At 38.3% G+C, this 20196-nt stretch overlaps 1 protein-coding gene across 1 annotated transcript in view; it reads right to left on the bottom strand.

Annotated features, from left to right (window-relative positions):
- Window positions 1-244: 244 nt before the first annotated feature.
- Window positions 245-20196, bottom strand: part of LOC136263550 (uncharacterized) — a 52965-nt gene continuing 33013 nt past the window's right edge. Inside the window, exons 2-4 of the mRNA XM_066058159.1 lie at window positions 11855-12010; window positions 11710-11803; window positions 245-543 (exon numbers count right to left, since the gene is read on the bottom strand). Of these exons, the coding sequence (XP_065914231.1) occupies window positions 319-543; window positions 11710-11803; window positions 11855-12010 (475 nt within the window). The 3' untranslated portion in view covers window positions 245-318. The remainder of the gene's footprint in view (window positions 544-11709; window positions 11804-11854; window positions 12011-20196) is intronic.

Here is a 20196-nt window from a genome sequence, read left to right as displayed (position 1 = left end):
ACCCCATCTCTGTTTAACCAGAAAGAAAACCATTGGCAAAAATACGGTGAGTATTGTGCTAGTTGTGCTATACTTATTCTTGTACAGTGAAAATTTAAGTAACTTTATCAGTAGCTAAAACCAGCCCACGTCTTTAATTACTCTAGGTAGCTGATGGTGGGGCAAAAAGTCTGATGCCACGGCAATTCCCTGGCTTGCCCGGGTTTGGCTACGCCACTGATTTTACATGAAATTGTTAGATGTGTACACTTCAATAATATCAATGTATGCACAAACTTTAATAATATCAATGTATGCACAAACTTTCTAAGTATCTTGCTAATAATGGTCAACATCACCATCTATTCTTGGATTAATAAGTGTAAGCTCCACAGTCTTCCTGGCTGCTTTCTTTCTGTTCCGTTTCTTTGTCTTTTTGAGTTTATACTTCACCATCCAACAACAAAAGCAACAGAGATTACTGAATAATGCTAAAAGCATAAACGTGATCAGCACTATTAGAAACATAAAAGCTATCACTCCTGCTGATGCCCAAGCTAAAATCTGTAGTGACAGAAATTTGCATTTCACAGCTAAACACACAACATCACAATTTAAAAATTTGAAGTAGGTTAATGTATATGCTGTCCACCCCAAAATACCTTCGCTGTTAAAAAAGGGTGCGTCCAAGAAGCTACAAGTACCTGCATGTAACCCAATGTAACACAACAGCTCAGTTGTAGAGAAAGACTTCATGAAAGCAAAATAACTGGTAACTTAAAGAGCTGATATCTGGAGTGGCCAAGAATCAATCTTAATCCACCTAACTATATAATTACCAAAGTTTTTAATCCATGCAAGAACTGCACCTTGGTTGTAAACAATTGTACCCATGAAAGTAACTGGCAATTAAAATAGCTGATATCTGAAGGGGCCAAGAATTAATGTTGATATACAACTAATTGAAATTAACATAAGTTTAACATTGAACCTTTATCTTTCAGCTGTGTTCTACATTCACTCTTGCTGCATCCTAAATTGATTTATTTTAGCTTTAATTGGCTGGTAATCTGGCCACCTTTTTTAATAGTTAGTGTTTAGAGCAAAAAAAGATGGCCAAATTACCAGCCAATTAAAGTTAAAAGAAATCAATTTAGGATGCAGCAAGAGTGAATGCAGAACACATCTGAAAGATAAAGGTTCAATGTTAAACTTTTTGTTAATTTCAATTAATTGTATATCAACATTCATTCTTGGCCGCTTCAGATATCAGCTATTTCAACTACCAGTTACTTTTACGGGTGCAAGTTACCAGTTATTTTTACTTTCATGAAGTCTTTCTCTACAACTGAGCTGTTGTTAACAGCGAAGCAGTGTTTTTGGGGTGGATATCACCAAGAGTACATAATAATAGAAGAGGGAGGAGAGTGTCTAACTCTCAATATAATCCATACAAACACACTGCGCTCAAACCCTCCTACTTCAATCCATAAAAGTTCTAGTAATAAATCAATACCTTTAAGTGAACAGAAAACTGTTGATATTTCCTAATTGAAGTAGTAGAAGTGCTACAACTTCCTCCATAGAGACTTCCTCCATAGAGCAAGCCATTTGTCACCTTTGGTGGCTATAGTTGATTGTGCAAGGTCTGAGCGCAGTGAGTTTGGTGAATCCACTGAAGTTAGATACTCTCCTCCATACTCTATTATTATGTACTCTTGATATCACTCATTTTTGTTTTTGTATTGCAAGCCACAAATTAATAGTGTTTGCTTTTTACTTGTTTTATTTTCCTTTACTGCAGGAATTGTTGAACAAAATAAGCAATAGCTTTTCGTCTGTTGTATTTTAACACTGAATAAATAAAATGAATGAATTATTTGTGTGATTAAATACTTATATATAATACTGAATAAATAAAACGAAGGATTAACACATAGGTAATAAGGTTACTTCTTACATAACTGAACTGTAGCTGAAACTCTCATTGTTTGTAGCTTAACTCTTTTCAGGGTGACCTGAACTCTCTATGGGTGACTTGATCAAGCTGATCTTCCTACTGGGTAATTTATCTTCAGCTGATATCTCTACAGGATGACTTGATTATGCAGATCTTTCTACAGCGTGATTTGTTTCTAGCCAATCTCTCTGCAGGGTAACTTGTTTCTAGCTGAAGGGTGACTTGTGAGTTGTGACTAGCTAACCTCTTTACAAGATAAATTGTTTCTAGCTGATCTTTCTACAGGGTGTTTTGTTTCTAGGGCATAAACGAATGTCGATTTTATGCTTCGAAGGTTTGAATGCAACATTCGAAGATTTGATGAATATTTTATGGTGCTATAGCTACATATTATGTAGGTGGCATAAATTTGAGTGCATATAGTAGCTTAATCTAGTTTTTGTTTTGGCTCCCTTTGGCAAATAGAATTTCTCATGTTGACACTATTATTCATCCATTTAACAAGACACAGCAGCTGGAGACAACACAAACAAGATCTAGCTGCTGCTAAAAGACCTTACAGTAGTATACAACTCAATATTCTTCCTCTACAGCCTGTCTCAACTGCACTTCGTGATTAGCATTAGCGGTGGGCGTGGCCACTTGTGGTGTGAGCTTATTATTATTATTATTATTGTATAATGTACAAATGTCAATCACGAGTATAATGTACATGATTAGTTAACAAACTAAACGTCAATAAACTTAATAAATTACATGTAAGTAACTATAATAGAGTCAACTATAAATTATCAGGCACTATGGTTTTTGAATAGCTGCCACTCACTTCATGGAAATCCAACAGCTTAGGTACTATACCACAAAGTAGCCTACCTAAGCAGTGATTATCCTCCAATAATCAGGTATGTAAGATTAATAGCATGAGAGCTGCAGCTGATAGTATGCAAAGGTCTGATAAATTCCAGGTTTGAACAAAACCATCCATTTACGAACATTACGTATTACTACCAGAAAAGAATGCCCAATTATTTTCAAATTTATGCATAATATACCTGCATGTGTTCATTAGCTACCAACGACCAGAAAATGTTTTCGATATCTTTAGCATAGAGGGAGTACAAGCCTTTTGATATTTGGCAGTATTTTGGAATGCCATTTACTTTTTATTCAGTTATGCCCACCAGCATTGAAACCGGGTCACTACTGCTGACCCGGATGACCTGATAGCAATCCGGGTCAGACCCGGATTAATTAAAGCCGAGGCGTGCACTAAGAGCTATGCTTTGGCTAGTCTCGAGCGAGCGAGACTATGTTTTTAACATTCGCTTAACATATTGAGTAAACGAGTAGTTATGTGATAACTAAACCGGTAAGTTTATAATTTAAAATCAGTCAGTGGATTTGGTTCCACGTAGCTACAGACAGCGATTGGGTGTGGCTTCACATATACTTTATTATTATTATTTGTTAATTGGTATAAGGAAGACAAAGTCTTATAAAAACCAATCTCAAATACATTTAAATAAAATCAAACCAGCGGTCATATAAAAATACATCTAATTTAGTCTTAAAGATCAGTACATTAGGTGCAGATACAATTTCGTGGGGTAAGGTGTTCCAATCATTGACGATTCTCTGTGAAAAACTATGACCCTCTAATAGCAGTGTTGAAGCAATTTTTGTAAAGTTTGAGTCCATTTGATCGGGTGGGGTTGGTATTAACAGTAAAAAAATAGTCTTTGTCCACAGATACTAAATTGTTCAGGATTTTGTAAGTCATAATCAGATCCATTCTGGTTCGACAGTAAAGTAAGCTGGGTAGATTAAGTTCTTGGAGTCTTTCAGAGTATGTCAAATTATAGAAAGAGGGTATAAATTTTGTGGCTCTTCTTTGAACTGCTTCTAATTTACGGATATTTTTCATAAGATGAGGGTTCCAGACAGTTGACGCATAGTCCAAAATTGGGCGAACAAGAGTAACGTATAATAATCTTATTGTGTTGGCATCCCTGGAGGCAAAGGTACATTTAATAATTCCCAATACCCTGTTAGCTTGCATTACAATTTGATTAACATGAGATGTAAACTTCAAATCTTTATCAAATACTACACCCAGATCTTTTTTCTCCACAACCATGGAGATCATATTTGCTTCATTTTCGGATGGGAAATAATACTCTGCGTTTGATGAAGAATGTCCAATTGTGCTGTAGTGACATTTAGGAAGGTAAAGGAAGGATAGCCATGTGTCACACCATTACAAAGCGGAATCAATGTCTTCTTGCAGAATGGAGGAATCTTCAGATGAGCAGATGGGGCGATAAAGTTTTGTGTCGTCAGCAAAGATACCCAAATAGCTCTGTATACAGTCAGGTAGGTCGTTGACATATATAATAAATAAGATGGGACCGAGCACACTACCCTGCGGGACACCACTAGTGACAGTAGACCACTCAAAGAGTGCTCCACGAACAACTACTCGTTGCTTCCTGTTTGATAAAAAAGCTTTAATCCAACGAAGTACCAAGCCATTAATACCATATGCTTCTAACTTAGTCAGCAAACGTCTGTGGGGAACCTTATCAAAAGCTATTTGGAAATCTAGGTACACAACATCAACACTAGTTCCATCATCGATACACCTAGTCCAGTGTTCTATAACAGTCAATAGCTGCGTCTCACAAGATCTCCTGCTACGAAACCCATGTTGCTCGTTGCAAAAGAAGTCATTTGCTTGGAAGTAAGACATTATCCTATTTTTAATAATTGACTCAAGCATTCTGCAAAACATTGAAGTAAGGCTGATTGGACAATAATTGCTAGGAAGATTTATATCACCTTTCTTATGAATGGCAGTGACTGTTGCTAGTTTCCAACATGAAGGCAAAGAGGACTCCTGTAACGATTTATTAAATAGGAGATAGAGGGGTAAAATAAGTCCATCTTTGATTTCTTTCAACACACGTGGGTGACAGTTGTCTGGGCCACAAGATTTATTTGGTTTAAGCCGGTTGAGTTCAGTTAATATATCACAGTGTGTGATGGTAATATTGCCTAAGTGGTGGCCCATAGATTTATCTGGTAAAGATGGCAGATTTGCTTCTGGCTCAATAGTAAATACACTAGAGAAAAAATCATTTAAACATTGAGCTGTTTCACGATCAGAACAGGTGAATGATCCATCCCCTTTCCTTATGGACATGATATCACAACGCACTTTTGCATTCTCTCTAACATATTTCCAGAACACAGATAGATTTTCTTTGACACTATCAACAAGCTTAAGTTCAAAATTGGATCTAGCCCTTTAACAAGTAGCAGTGGCAATGTTTCTCTTTGTGGTGTAGGAAAGATAATCGACATGATGGTGAGTGGCTTTATAGGTGTTCCATGCTTTATGTTTCTGTTTATTTGCTTTAAGAGTAGAAGAATTTAGCCACTTAGGTTTAGAATTAGATTCAAACGTTTGAGTAGGAACATATTTGTCAATAAGAAATAACAGTTTAGAGTGGAAAAGTAGCCACATTTTCTCAGTATTGAGTCCTTCAAAGAGTACTTCCCAGTTGGTGTTCAATAAATCTCTAGTCATTGATACATAATCTCCACGGTTATATAGGTATTTAGATACGCTATGGCATTCCACTGTGCAATAACACAAAAAGACAAACTCTATAACAATATGATCACTTTTTCCAAGTGGCGATAAAGAGGTCATACTAGACACTGTATTTTCATTGTTGGTTAATATAAGGTCCAGCAAGGAAGGCACTTGGTTGCTTCTAAATCTAGTGGGAAATGTGACATGTTGGATAAGATATAGGTCATCCAATAGGCTTAAAAAGGCCTCATTGTAAGTATTAGCAGGTGTGACAGTTAGAGATGTCCAGTTTATGTAGGGCATGTTAAAATCACCGACAACAAGTATATAGATGAGACACACCAGTATCAACAGCTTGTGTTAACAAGGAGCACAAGTGGTCAAAGTTTAGTGAGTCACTGTTAGGGGAATGATAAATTACACCCAAGAGTAAGCAGTCATTACCGGATAAGGAGATACGACACCAAATTGACTCGGAATATACCACAGAGCACAAAACATCATCCTTGTAAGCACGAAGACTTGAGTTAACAAAAATACAAAGTCCTCGTTTGTGAGGTTGAAAATTATTACAAAAAGTGTTATATCCTTGAATACTAAGTTCTACATTGGATTCACCAAATTTCGGGTTGATCTCTGCAAGAGCCACAATATCAGGTTTGTCAACTGAGATTCTGGTTTTAAGTTCATCTAATTTATTGGACAAAGAATCTGCATTTGTATACCAACATTTTAAAGATTTAAAAGTTGAAACTACTGGATTAGATTTGTCATGTAGAGGGTCAGAAAGGAATTGGTCAGGGTCAGAAAATCCATTAGAGGCAGCCGAGACTGAATAGCCTAGGCTACGCATGCTGCTGGTCTGCTACTGCTTGAGTAGTATCCGTAGAACTGTTTACAGGTGGGGTTTTACTAACAATCTGTCCTCCAGGTATTATCAGTTCACTTTCGCCATTTCTTTTGCGTCTGAACAATTCTTCACGCAATAACTTGTTATCCTGTCTCTCTTTTAGAGAGAGATCAGGTGTGATATAGATCTTTTTATTAACTCCTGAAAGGCCCTTCAACTTTTTAGCATTTGATAATAGTAGATGTTTATGTTGAAGGTTACAAAGATGGACCTTTAGGAGTCGGGATCTTCCTTCTATTATTTTGCCTAGACGCACGGTGCTAGAAACATCAACTGATCCAATACCAATTTTATCAGCAATGTTGGCAACAGCATGGGTGTCATGAGTAATGCGAGTAGTGGACTCAGTTGATTCAGAAACATTGTGTAAGATTATATATATTTAATTTACGGCTTTCTCTATCTCTGTATTCATTAATTACTTGTGAAGCTGAGATAGCAGTAACAGTTCTATCAGGCTCATGAGCAGAAGGCAAGGACTGCGTCACAGAATTACTGCTAGGTAAGTTTGTTGTAATCTTTTTTTCAAGCTACTGGAAGCGAGAATCAATTTGATCATTCATTTTGGCTGCCAGGTCAGTTAATTGAGTTTGTAATACTTTATTTGCTCGTCTACAGTGGACTGGGTGTCTTTGCTTCCATTAAACTTTCCCAAGACTGTAGGTAGTTTGACAATGCATACACAGCAAAAGAACACAATTTGATCAGGGCAAGTGTTTAACATATCATAATGAGACTTACTCACGTTTGCACATTTTATATGTTGCCACTTTGCACACCAATGACATTCTACCGCGTCATCCTCAACAATTTCTTTGCAAGACACACAAATCTCTCTCTCCGCTGAACTGGTAGCTGAACTGGTAGATGGAATATGCTTCCTTTTCTTCTGCTTCCCTCTACCCATCGTGTATTCCAAATAAGACCACCCTTCGGGCAACAAAAACAGCGACGAAACGAACGACAGCAACAGGACACAGTTCAAACCTTTTGGGGTACCATTAGTAGAATTTCCTGGCCATGGTACAACAGCTTTTAGGCAAGAATTCGATAAGTTAGCAAGATGAATCAAGAATCAAACGACCGCATGGAATCACGTGATGCCTCATACTCAATATACCTAGTATTACACTTTCCCAATATATTTAAAGAGGGTATGGCTCACAAAGTACTTATCCTGCTGCAAGACTAGACTATATACAACTCGTACAACAACAATCGATTAGTGGCGTGGCTCCATGTAAGTTTGCAGACAGCAACGGACACGGTTTTGTGCTACAGACTGCATCTACTAATAAATGGGTATGGCTGAACATTTGTTTGCAATGTGATAAGTGGGCGTGGCTCACGAAAGAGCTGCACGACTAGCGTCAATAAGTTTCCACGTCGTCAAACTAACAATTTTGTTTCTCACGTGATCCAATTCAGGTCAGACCCGGATAATCTGTAAACTGCGGGTTTGACCCGGACAAAATGTGACCCGGTTGAACCAGATGACCCAACCCAGTTTCGATGCTGATGCCCACCAGTAGATTTTATGTTTCTGCAAGAAATGCACCAGTGCTAAAGTACAGAAACCGGTAAACAAACACCTTGCATGTATAGAACTGTACTGTGAAGTTGATATCAAGGATATTTTTGTCGTTGTGATGCATTTTTAGCCCCTAAATAAAGGAGATGCAAAAAAGTGAAAAAATGAAGTAAGGAGATGCGATTTCCTGACCATCCCAAAATGTTAGTCTAGGTGGCCCACCAATAATACAACAATAAAATTTAAAGGGCATTGCTTTATCTACCTTACATGGGTGCATAAAGAAGCAAAATTTTGATAATAGCGTGCATCTTTATGCACCCATATAAGGTAGAAGAAAGAAGGTAGTGGTTACTGAACTGAAAGTTGGTTCAATAAGCCAGACTCGCTGTTGAACCAGCAGTAAAACTTAAACAAAAAGGGTCACTAAATGAATAAAAACCCCACACAACTCAACCTGGGCTTGAACCCTGGACTATTGGAACTGTAGTCAGTGGGCTTTCCACTGTGCTACCGCTGCTAACTACCCACTACCAGTGAAAAAGCGAAGTAAGGAGAAGCAACCTCTTGACCATCCCTATATGTTAGTAAAAGTGGCCCACTACAAATATCATCATAAAAAATGAGGGTTTTTCTTTCTTGGTAGTGGTTTATTTTCGCGTCTAGTAGTTTCCCCGAGCATTTGACTTTAGGGGACGCAAAAAGTAGCATTAGTGTTATGGTTAGGCTTGGGTTCAGCTTTGGTTTCTTCTTCACCTTTAGGTTACGTTCTTCTACTGTATTATAGTGTATATAATGAGACTACTACGTGAGTAGTATTTATAAGGAGAAAAGTAGGATGCCTGTACTCCCTCTATGCTAAAGGTATCGAAACCATTTTCTGGGTATTGGTAGCTAACGAATACAGGTATATTATACATAAATTTGAAAATAATTGGGCATTGTTTTCTGGTAATAAAACGCAATGTTCGTAAATGGATGGTTTTGTTTGAACCTGGAATTTATCAGACCTTTCGTACTATTAGCTGCAGCTCTCATATTATTAATCCTACATAGAATTTTAAAAAAATTGTCAAAACTCGAAATTTTGTTTCACTGCCTCACTCACTCACTCACTGACCACAGTCGCAAGCCTAGAGCCCAAACGAAGCAGTGAATGGTCACCATTTTAAGCCACAACAACAAACTCACCGGTGGGATGTGCCTTTTGGGGTTCCGACGAGTGTATGCCCTGTGCGCCTTGTCTTTTCTTTTATCTTCAATCCGGTTGCTTGTCTTCTTCTTCATCCAATGAAACCATATCGAGGCGTTAATTTTCCATATCAACACTTTCTTTAAGCAGCATAATAGACGCCACAAAATTATTTAAGGCGCTTAGACTACGCTACTGTACGGAGCAGAGTAGGGAGGTACCGGTACTCCACGATAGGTCACGACATCACGCCCATTCTTTGTTCTACGTATTATCGATCTATTGATTGAGACCACGCCTCTTTTATGTTAGCTATATTTGTGACCACACACCTTCACGTTGGTAGGCTGATTCGAGATTCTCTAGTCTAATACTATGAATTGATCAAAACCACGATGACCATACCCCTTTTGGGGCATGCACAGATCTTTTGCAGGCTGACCTGAGATACTCTAATACAGCAGTCACCCTCACATGTTTATAGCTAGCTGTATGCTTTATCAAAAAACTAAACAAACTAGTTTATTAAAATTATAAATTTAACAATGAAGTAGGAATCCAAGCGACAAAAAGTAGTGAAAAAGAGATGAAAAATGGTAGCTATTAGTCTCGTGTGGTCAGACCGCTTTTTTCTCTTTGCAGTGGCGTAGCTACCATTGAGGCAACCGAGGCAGTTGCCTCGGTAACTGCCTCGGTAAAAATGCTCAACAACAGGCTGAGCAGGCCTGAGTTTTTGCACCCCGGATTTTCTACTCAAATGTTACTAGACAGCATTACTGTACCACACACAATAGAATCTATTGCTGTAGTACTAAGCAGGGCTGGAGCCCATGGTGACATGGTACTGGACCACTTTCAGCTACTCAGTTGAATTCAGTTGTAAAAAGATCGAGATACTCTAATCGAGCAGTCATCGTAATATATTCTAATAGAGCATTCAGTACAGATTATAGCCACTGTTCTCGTTACACTGCTTGGTCTAATTCATTTACATTTGTGACTGGATTTGCGAAAAGGGGTCTTCCACACACATCCAATTTACCAACTGTGATGATCAATAACATGAGATTGGTATAAGCTATTGACCTGAAATTAGGTCAGGGGTGAGTACTAACATAGCTGAATGGATGGAGAAAATGTCAGGTTTATATGTTAACTGAACAGTAAGTTATGATCTCCCAAGTTCACAGAATTGGATGTGTGTGGAAGACGCCTTTTCGCAAATCCAGTCACATTTATGTTAATTTGCATTACTTTTCAAAAGTTCCAATGAGTCAACTGCATGGGATTGCATTGAGCTAATTGTTCATGCATATCATATGCATTAGCAGTTACAATAAAAAATATAGCATACACATACCATTTCAAAGCATATATAATTATTTTCAAAATTTTCCTTGAGGGAGCATGCCTCCAGACTCCCTAGCTTGATATGCTTAGCACATGCAGTTGAGCATCACATGAAAGAAATAATCTCTGACTTAAACATCAGATCAGATCAATAAAAAGGATAGTGTGCATGACTATGACCACCATTGCAGTCTGGATGACCTGACCACTCAAAATATCTCCGGAGTAAGTTGTGCTGAATGCAATTAAACTACAGTCTAATAATTGAAGCATGGGAGTTATATACTGTAGCACTTAACAAATTACTTATGGCACGTAGAAAAATGCCCTGAATCTTTCTTCCGTCCAACCAGATAGTCATCAACCTGCAAATGCTGTACCACTCATTGCAAATGCTGTACCACTCATACTTGAAAGTAATTTTGTGAATCAGTTAAGTCAAAAGCAGATCCTCTCAATTAGGTCAATGCATAAACTTTGCCTCGGTAAAAAATTTTTCCTGGCTACGCCACTACTTTGTCATTGGGTAGGGAGAAAAGAGGGTCTGGTCCAGTTCGAATCTCACACTCGTCTTGACACTACCCGGAAATTGGGTAGTGTTAACCAAAGAAACGTGATACATCAAAGACGCGAGCGGCTACTATTTAAAGATGCATAACGTTTCTTTGGTTAACACTACCCAATTATCCGGGTAGTGTCAAGATGAGTGTGGGATTTGAACGGATCAGACCCTTTTTCTCACTACCCAATGACAAAGAGAAAAAAAGCAGTCTGGCCATGCGAAACTAGGTAGCTATTACAGTATAGCTCAGTGGGAATTCCCTACTTTGGCATGGTATAAGAATTATTTTGTGTTCAATTCCAAAGTAGGGATTTCCCACTGAGCTATACTGTAATAGCTACCATTGTTCATCTCTTGTTTCACTACTTTTTATCACTTGGATTCTTACTTCATTGTTAAATTTATAAATTTTAATATACTAGTTATTATTATTATTGCTTAACAGTGACCAGCACTGAAGGTCTGACAGCAACTTGTGCTGCAGTCTTAGGATTACCTAACCTAGTTACAAGGACTCAGACTTCAACAATGACTTACAGCAAATAAGGTGTAATAGAAAAGGGACCAAAGTAACCCTTGGATTTTGTTACACCTATAATAGCTGCAATAATATAATAATATTTTTACCTCAATAAATGTCAAAGGATTGTACACTTGGATAAGGCGATCAGGATGGGAATCATTAAGATAATTAGAAACATAAATGTCTGCACAATCTTTGCTGAAATTAAATATATGCACATTAATTAACTGCAATCGGTGCACAATTTACCTCTCTCCAGTATAATTCAACACACCTTCCTCCAAGTTTTCACAAGTTACGTTTTTTCCCATAGTTACGACCAGACCAGTTGCAATATTAAAACCTCCAATAAGAATGAGTCCACACATACTCACTGTGTAACCCATGCAGTATGCGCACACATGCCTATAAGGAACAACTCATGTGAAACTCAGTCAGATAATATAATACATTGATAATACATCAAAACACACGATAGTGTGCTGTGCGGCCCAAGAAGCCAGCACGCCACATTGAAGATATATAATTATATTGACAGGAAGAAAAAAATGTCATTTTCACACCTTTGTATCTCGATGAAACCTTATCTGATTGGAACCAAATTTGCTACAGAGTTGACCGCCAGCTAGGGGAGTCCACATTCCAAATTTAAAGGAAATCGCTCGAGCCATTTCCGAGATATGAGCAGCCAAGGTGTCGTTAATTATTCTTTGTCTTTTTCTTCTTATTCTTCTTTTTCGTATTTTCGCACACTTGCAAAAATTGCTATAAAACGCAAACGCGTATTTCGATCACCTTGAAATTTGGCACACAGAAAGGAAGTCCAAAGGTGAATCCTAGTATCAAATTTGGTGTAAATCGGATGAACGGTTATGGATTTATGACCAAGTATTCACGTAAAACAAGATCAATTTGTTGTCACGCCTTCTTGGTAAACCGCTTCATGGAATGAGTTGAAAATCGCTTTGTGGATAGATCAACCATTGTAGGAGTGCCTTTTGGTGGTTTGAAAGCACTCGAAATAAAGATCATGCACAAAATCAAAGATGTGTAACAATTGCGCGATCGAGATTCGTGAATAAAAATACCAATAATTTTCATGCCTACCAGGCAAACCGCTTAGAGCAGTGAGCTGAAAATGGGTATGTAGCTGGAATAGTCATTGTAGAAAGTCCTTGCAGTAGTTATTTTTCAAGAACAATTATGATTGGAACTCTTTACCAGTAGATCTTATTGAAGTTGCAGATGCTGATATTTTTAGAACTGGACTACAACCATTATTGCAATTGTGTTGCATGTATTATCTGAGCACACCAGCAGGGCTGACTGCTCAGTAATAATAATATCATAATCACAGAACAATCGGTTTACAAACCATTGACTTATGATTCCAAAGCCAACTCCGTGTAGCAAATTTGAGATCGAGATACTCAAATAATAGAACAGTCACCCTAATAGAACATTCAGCTAGTTCATAAATTACTCCATTATATACTTCTATTACATTGCAACTTATGCTGTAGGGGGTTCAGCAGCAACCAGTTAATATTGTAGACATTTCAGCTATAAGCAAGTCACCCTGTAGAGAGTTCAGCTACAAATATATCGCTGTATATTTATAACAAGTCGTACCGAAGAGAGTTCAGCTATCAACAAGTCATGCACCCTGTAGACAGTTCAGCTACCAACTATTCACTCTGCAGAAATTCTGCTACAAACAAGTCTTCATGCAGAGAGTGTAACAACCAAAATCCGCCATGTAAAGAGTTCAGCTTTACTAACAAGTTACTCTGTAGAGAGATCAGCTAGAAACAAGAGAGAGCTCAGCTAGAAAACGTCACCTTGTAGAGATTTCAGCTACAAACAAATCACACTGTAGAGAGATCAGATAGAAGAAGCCACCTTGTAGAGGGTTCAGCTGTGAAGTGATTACCCTATAGAGAGTTCAGCTAGAAATCACCCTGTAGAGAGTTCAGCTACAAAGAAATCATCCTGTAGAGAGTTCAGCTACAAGCAAACCACCCTGCAGAGAGTTTGGTTACAAAAAAATCACCCTGTAGAGTATTCAGCTACAAACAAATCACCTTGTAGAGTGTACAACTAGACACAAGTCACCCAGTAGAGAGATCAGCTAGAAGAAGTTACATTGTAGAGAGATCAGCTAGAAGAAATCATCTTGCAGAGAGTTCAGCTTCGAACATATCCCCATGTAGAGTTCAGCTAGAAGAAAGTCACCCTGCAGAGAGGTCAGCTAGAAACAAGTCATCCTGTAGAGAGACCAGCTAGAAGAAGTCACTTTGTATGTAGAGAGTTCAGCTACTAAAAACCACCATGCAAATAGTTCAGCTACAAACAAGTCACCCTGTAGAGAGATCAGCTTGAAACAAATCATCTTGTAGAGAATTCAGCTACAAACAAATCACCTTGTAGAGAGTTCAATTACAAACAGATAACCCTATAGAGAGTTCAGTTAGAAATAAGTCACCCTGTAGAGAGATCAGCTGGAAACAAGTCATCCAGAGATCAGCTAGAAACAAGTCATCCAGAGATCAGCTAGAAACAAGTAACCCCGTAGGGAGATCAGCTAGATGAAGTTACCTTGCAGATAGTTCAGAAACTATCATGTAGAGAGTTCAGCTGCAAACAAATCACCCTGTAGAAAGTTCAGCTACAAACAAATCACCCTGTAAAGAGTTCAGCTAGAATGAAGTCATCCTGTAGAGAGATCAGCTAGAAGGATCACCTTGTAGAGAGTTCAGCCACAAACAAGTCACCCTGCAAATAGTGCAGCTACAAACAAGTCACCCTGTAGAGAGGTCAGCTAGAAGAAGTTGTCTTGTAGAGAGTTTAGCTACATCATGTAGAGAGTTCAGCTGCAAACAAATCACCCTGTAGAGAGTTCAGCTATGAACATATCACCATGTAGAGTTCAGCTAGAAACAAGTCACACTGCAGAGAAATCAGCTAGAAACAAGTCATCCTGTAGAGAGACCTGCTAGAAATCACTTTGTATGTAGAGAGTTCAGCTACTCTATCATCATGCAGATAGTTCAGCTACAAACAAGTCACCCTGTAGAGAGATCAGCTAGAATAAGTTACCTTGTAGAGAGTTCAGCTACAAAGAAACCATCATATAGAGAGTTCAGCTGCAAACAGATCACCCTGTAGAAAGTTCGCTACGAACAGATCACCTTGTTGAGAGTTCAGCTACAAACAATTCACCCTGTAGAGAGATCAGCTAGAATAAGTTACGTTGTAGAGAGTTCAGCTACAAGTAACCAGCATGTAGAGAGTTCAGCTGCAAACAGATCACCCTGTAGAAAGTTCAGCTACAAAAAGATCACCGTGTAGAGAGTTCAGCTATAAGAATTCACCTTGTAGAGAGTTCAGCTACAAAGAAACCACGATGTACAGAGTTCAGCTGCAAACAAATCACCTTGTAGAGAATTCAGATACAAATAAATCGCCCTGTAGAAACATCAGTTAGAAGAAGTTACCTTGTAGAGAGTTCAGCTACAAAGAAACCATCATGTAGAAAGTTCGACTACAAACAAGTCACCCTGTACAGAGATCAGCTAGAAGAAGTTATCTTGTACAGAGTTCAGCTACAAAGAAACCATCACGTAGAGAGTTCAGCTACAAACAAGTCACCCTGTAGAAAGATCAACTAGAAGAAGTTACCTTGTAGAGAGTTCAGCTACAAAGAAACCATCATGTAGAAAGTTCAGCTACAAACAAGTCACCCTGTAGAGAGATCAGAAGTTACCTTGTAGAGAGTTCAGCTACAAAGAAACCATCATGTAGAGAGCTCAGCTACAAACAAATCACCCTGTAGAGAGTTCAGCTATGATAAGATCACCGCTTAGTGCGTTCAGCTGCAAGTCACCTTGTAGAGAGTTCAGCTACAAAGAAACCACCATATACAGAGTTCAGCTGCAAACAAATCACCCTGTAGAGAATTCAGCTACAAATAAATCACCCTGTAGAAACATCAGCTAGAAGAAGTTACCTTGTAGAGAGTTCAGCTACAAAAAAACCATCATGTAGAAAGTTCGACTACAAACAAGTCACCCTGTACAGAGATCAGCTAGAAGAAGTTACCTTGTACAGAGTTCAGCTACAAGGAAGCCATCATGTAGAGAGTTCAGCTACAAACAAGTCACCCTGTAGAAAGATCAGCTAGAAGAAGTTACCTTGTACAGAGTTCAGCTACAAGGAAGCCATCATGTAGAAAGTTCAGCTACAAACAAGTCACCCTGTAGAGAGATCAGAAGTTACCTTGTAGAGAGTTCAGCTACAAAGAAACCATCATGTAGAGAGCTCAGCTACAAACAAATCACGCTGTAGAGAGTTCAGCTACAAAAGATCACTGTGTAGAGAGTTCAACTAGAATAAGTCACCTTGTGGAGAGTTCAGCTACAAAGAAAACCACCAAGTACAGAGTTCAGCTGCAAACAAATCATCCTGTAGAGAATTCAGCTACAAACAAATCACACTGTAGAGAGATCAGCTACAAGCAAGTCACCCTGTAGAGATATCAGCTAGATACAAGTTACCCTATAGGGATCAGCTACAAACAAATCACCCTGTAGAAATATGTGTTAGAAGCAAATCACCATGTAGAGAGTTCAACTAGAAACAAGTCACTCTGAAAAGACTTCAGCTACAAACAATGGGAGTTTCAGCTACAGTTCAGGTATGTACAAAAAGTCACCTTATTACCTACAGTATGTGATTATCTTTCATTGTTAAATATACAAATATTTTTAATCAGACAAAAAGCTGTACACAAATTTCTTCCTTTGTTCCACAATTCCTGCAGAAAAGAAAAAAAAACAAGTTAGAAGGAAGCACCAAAGCCAGTTAATGGCTGGCGTTGTGGCTTGCAATACAAAAAGAAGTGATATCTAAACCAAAACAGCCAAGCTGTGAAAAAAGAGTGTGGCCCCCAAAAAGGCAAGGATGAAAAAAGATGTGAAATTCAAGGTGGCGGCCAAGAAATGGCTGTGATGGTAGGTTAATGGCAAAAATTTTAATTACAACAATTCAGGTGGATTGGTGCTGAATCCTAGTAGAGGAAGCAATGCATATTCACTTGAATTGTCATAATTAAAACTTTTGCCATTAACCTACCATCACAGCCATTTCTTGGCCACCACCTTGGATTTCACATCCTTTTTCATCCTGGCCTTTTGGGGGCCGCACTCTTTTTTTTTTACAGCTTGGCTATTTTGGTTTAGATAATTACTAACAATGTGGTAATTATGCCAATAATTTTGGATAATGATTGCTACCATAGACCTTGGTTATTAGGCACATGCACTTAGAGATAATATATGAGAACTTTATCATCTTTTTTATGACTACCAGGAGCTTTTTGATTGCTTGCCAAGAATGTGTCTAACAAGTACATACTACCGTTTACAGTAATGTCACTGACTTGCATTTTCATATACTGATTTAGAAATAAAGCATTTCATTGATGAGTGCCATAACTTAATATGTTACTGGATTTGTGAAAGGGGGTCTTCTACACACATCCAATTTACAAACTTTGACAATTCATAACTTCAGGTTGGAAAAAGGTATCAAATTGAAACTTGGTCAGTGGTAAGCACCGACATAGGTTAATGGATGTAGAAAATTTCAGGACTTCATGTTACTTGAACACCAAGTTATTATCTCCCAAGTTCATAAGAATTGGATGTGCGTGGAAGACCCCTTTTCGCAAATCCGGTGTGGAAGACCCCATTTCGCAAATCCGGTCACATATTATGTGACTGGGCAAAGGTGTAGGAATGATTTTCAGAGTGGGGGGCCAAATATAGCCATAACCAGCTAACCATAAACTAATCCACACCCATGCAGACACACACAGGCTCCATTGTTACAGCTCCTCTGTACCCAGTTCATACGTACATTTATATAAAGGTGTTGTGGGGTGTGTTATCACTAGCTAATAGCCCTACACCTATACTGCATAGCTATCTCTTCACTCCCTATCCTGCTAATGGCTGCTATGCTCCTCTACACCTACTGCATGTGCTCGATACATGTATAGCTATATCATGTGAGAAATCATGTTCACGTGAAGGTCTTCTCTTTATGCTACTTCACACTACAAGGATTACAACATTAATATATAGTTGTTATCTGAAAAGTGAAACATCATTACCTTTAAGGGACTACAAACTGGGATGTCTGCTTGCGCAGGAGCTCCCAAACTGAGTGTAGATCACATAAATACCATACTACGTTCACGGTTGGCCACTTTCATTTTCAGCATCCTTGTACGCTTCTCTTTAGACTACTTAATAAATCTACTTCACCAAAGTCTTCATAATTTCTAGTTATAAATCGTCGGTAGTCTGCAACTCCTGCACTACAGTGAGACTGCCCTTAGACCTGTTTTCAGCCTCAATTTGAGTTAAATCTTTTCCACATCATATAATGTCACAGATGTGGCACTCTTTCTAGTACTCTTTAACCTTCTCACTGCACGGGATCCAGGAAATATCTGAACAACAGATATCACGTGCAAGCATAACAGAAATAAAGTTACACGCGCTTTTTGTGTTTAATACTGTACAATGAATGGGTTGACAGTTGTGGTGGACTGGTGATTCCACACCCCAGAGAGCGATTTTGCATGATTGTTGTATGGCTTCTCACATGGAGGTATGTATTTGTGTGTGTGTGTGCGTGTATAGCTTTGGCTACTTGACCCAAAAAGTGGGGGGGGGGGGGGGGGCAAAACATGCTTTTGAAAATAGTGTGAGGGCCTGCCCCCTGGCCCCCTGTTCCTACGCCCTTGTGACTGGGCCTGTGAAAATAGAACATGTGCACATAAACTACACCCTGCAGGTCAGTACAAGAATACAGTGTTTTACTCTGTGCAACTTTTAGTATAAAGCACTTTAATACATGCTGAAAATTTCAAGTCCATAGCATGATGGTACAAAAAGGTATGGGCGATGGAAACTTGAAAAATGAGGCAACTTTTATGTGCCCTCATACTCTATTATCACAGACACGTTCGCATAATTATGACTTTATCCATCGATGGAATACTACAGCTCTTTCAATTCATTGCATATAAACAAGACATCTGGCCCAGATATCATTCCTGCTAGTGTTCTTAAGATATATGCACTTCTGAAATAGCAACAATACTAGCTATATTATTCACTGCCATATGAAATGTGGGTATGGCCTGTAATAAAATATCGCTCATAGATTTCCCCTCATGACAGCATTGGTTGGGTAAAATTTAACCCAAAAATACCTTCCGATCAATTCAATACGTATTTGTCAAATTGCTACAGAATTTTGAAAAAAAAATTCAGCAGAATTTTCTGACTGCCCGATGGTTTCTGCCAAGCATAGCAGAAATGTAGCTACAGCTACAGCCCTACTTTTTCGCAGAAACACTTCAAATTTACTTAAGAAGAAACCTTTGACATATTGATAACCATACAATATGTTCGTTCTGTCTTACTTTTATTCTTCCATAATCTAAAGCGGCCATAGCACAGTGATACGTCTTTGATTTCCAGGCGAGCACATTTCACAATGTCATTGCACCAGTATATTTGAACACAGGTGTCTCAGTTCCAGGAGGATAACTGACTGAGCTAAGCTATGCTTCGTTGTAGATGTGCAAGTATTCTCTGGAGACAGACCAAAAAGCACCTCCATAATACTGCGTTTCAGTCTATTAATAACAGTAAAGAGTGTCAAAGCAGCTACAAAGAGAGACAAAGCCAAAGCAGGTAATTATTTTTACAGGTGCTTAATATGGACGAAGTCGACATGAAGCTGTTCTGAGTGAAAGACAGGTTAGATAAGTGTTGCTTCTGTCCATTATTGCCATTAAATTAATGCCAAGTATTACATATTAACTACTTTTGGCTTCATCAAGTTTAATTTTTTTATTTCACTGAGCCAAAAATGGTGAGGCACTGGCCTCACTGGTTGCACCTACTCTGATGCCCTTGCATTACGACTTCTGCAAACCTTAAATAATGCATCAAATCTTTCTTTGTGCACTTAGAGTGGTAAGATTTAACCATGGATTTTATTCATTACTTAGTTAAAATAGTTGTGATTGGAATGTCTCAGAATCGACCCCACCACTGATGACTTTGAGTTGGAAACCAGCCAGCAAATCTTCTAGAACCGCACCTGCCTACATACAGTGTTTGGTAGATAATGATATCAATATGTTCAAAGACTTGAAGAAGATACACTGGAATAAGATGTAAAAGCTTCAGAATTGCATATAATCATGCAGTTAAATCCCTGATGCTGGCCGCAGATTGTATGATCTGACTGCTCTATTAGAGTATATCACCATTCTATTGAGTATATCAACCCCTATTCAGTGTAATAATGTTAGCTAGCTAATCAAGAAAAGACATGCCCCTTAATTCCACTGATTATTCCCATGGACATTCAATAATTCTAAAATCCATTCTATAATTACAGAGTTACTCTCACAAAATTAGTGACCTATTATTCTCAAAATTATGCCAACATAATTTATAAAATTATATCAGCATAATTTATAAAATTATATCAGCATAATTTAT

The sequence above is a fragment of the Dysidea avara genome, chromosome 8 (genome assembly GCF_963678975.1).
Source record: "Dysidea avara chromosome 8, odDysAvar1.4, whole genome shotgun sequence".
NCBI classification, from domain to species: domain Eukaryota; kingdom Metazoa; phylum Porifera; class Demospongiae; order Dictyoceratida; family Dysideidae; genus Dysidea; species Dysidea avara.
The sequence above is the reverse complement of the archived record's forward strand: the minus strand, read 5'-3'. Positions and strand labels throughout refer to the sequence as shown.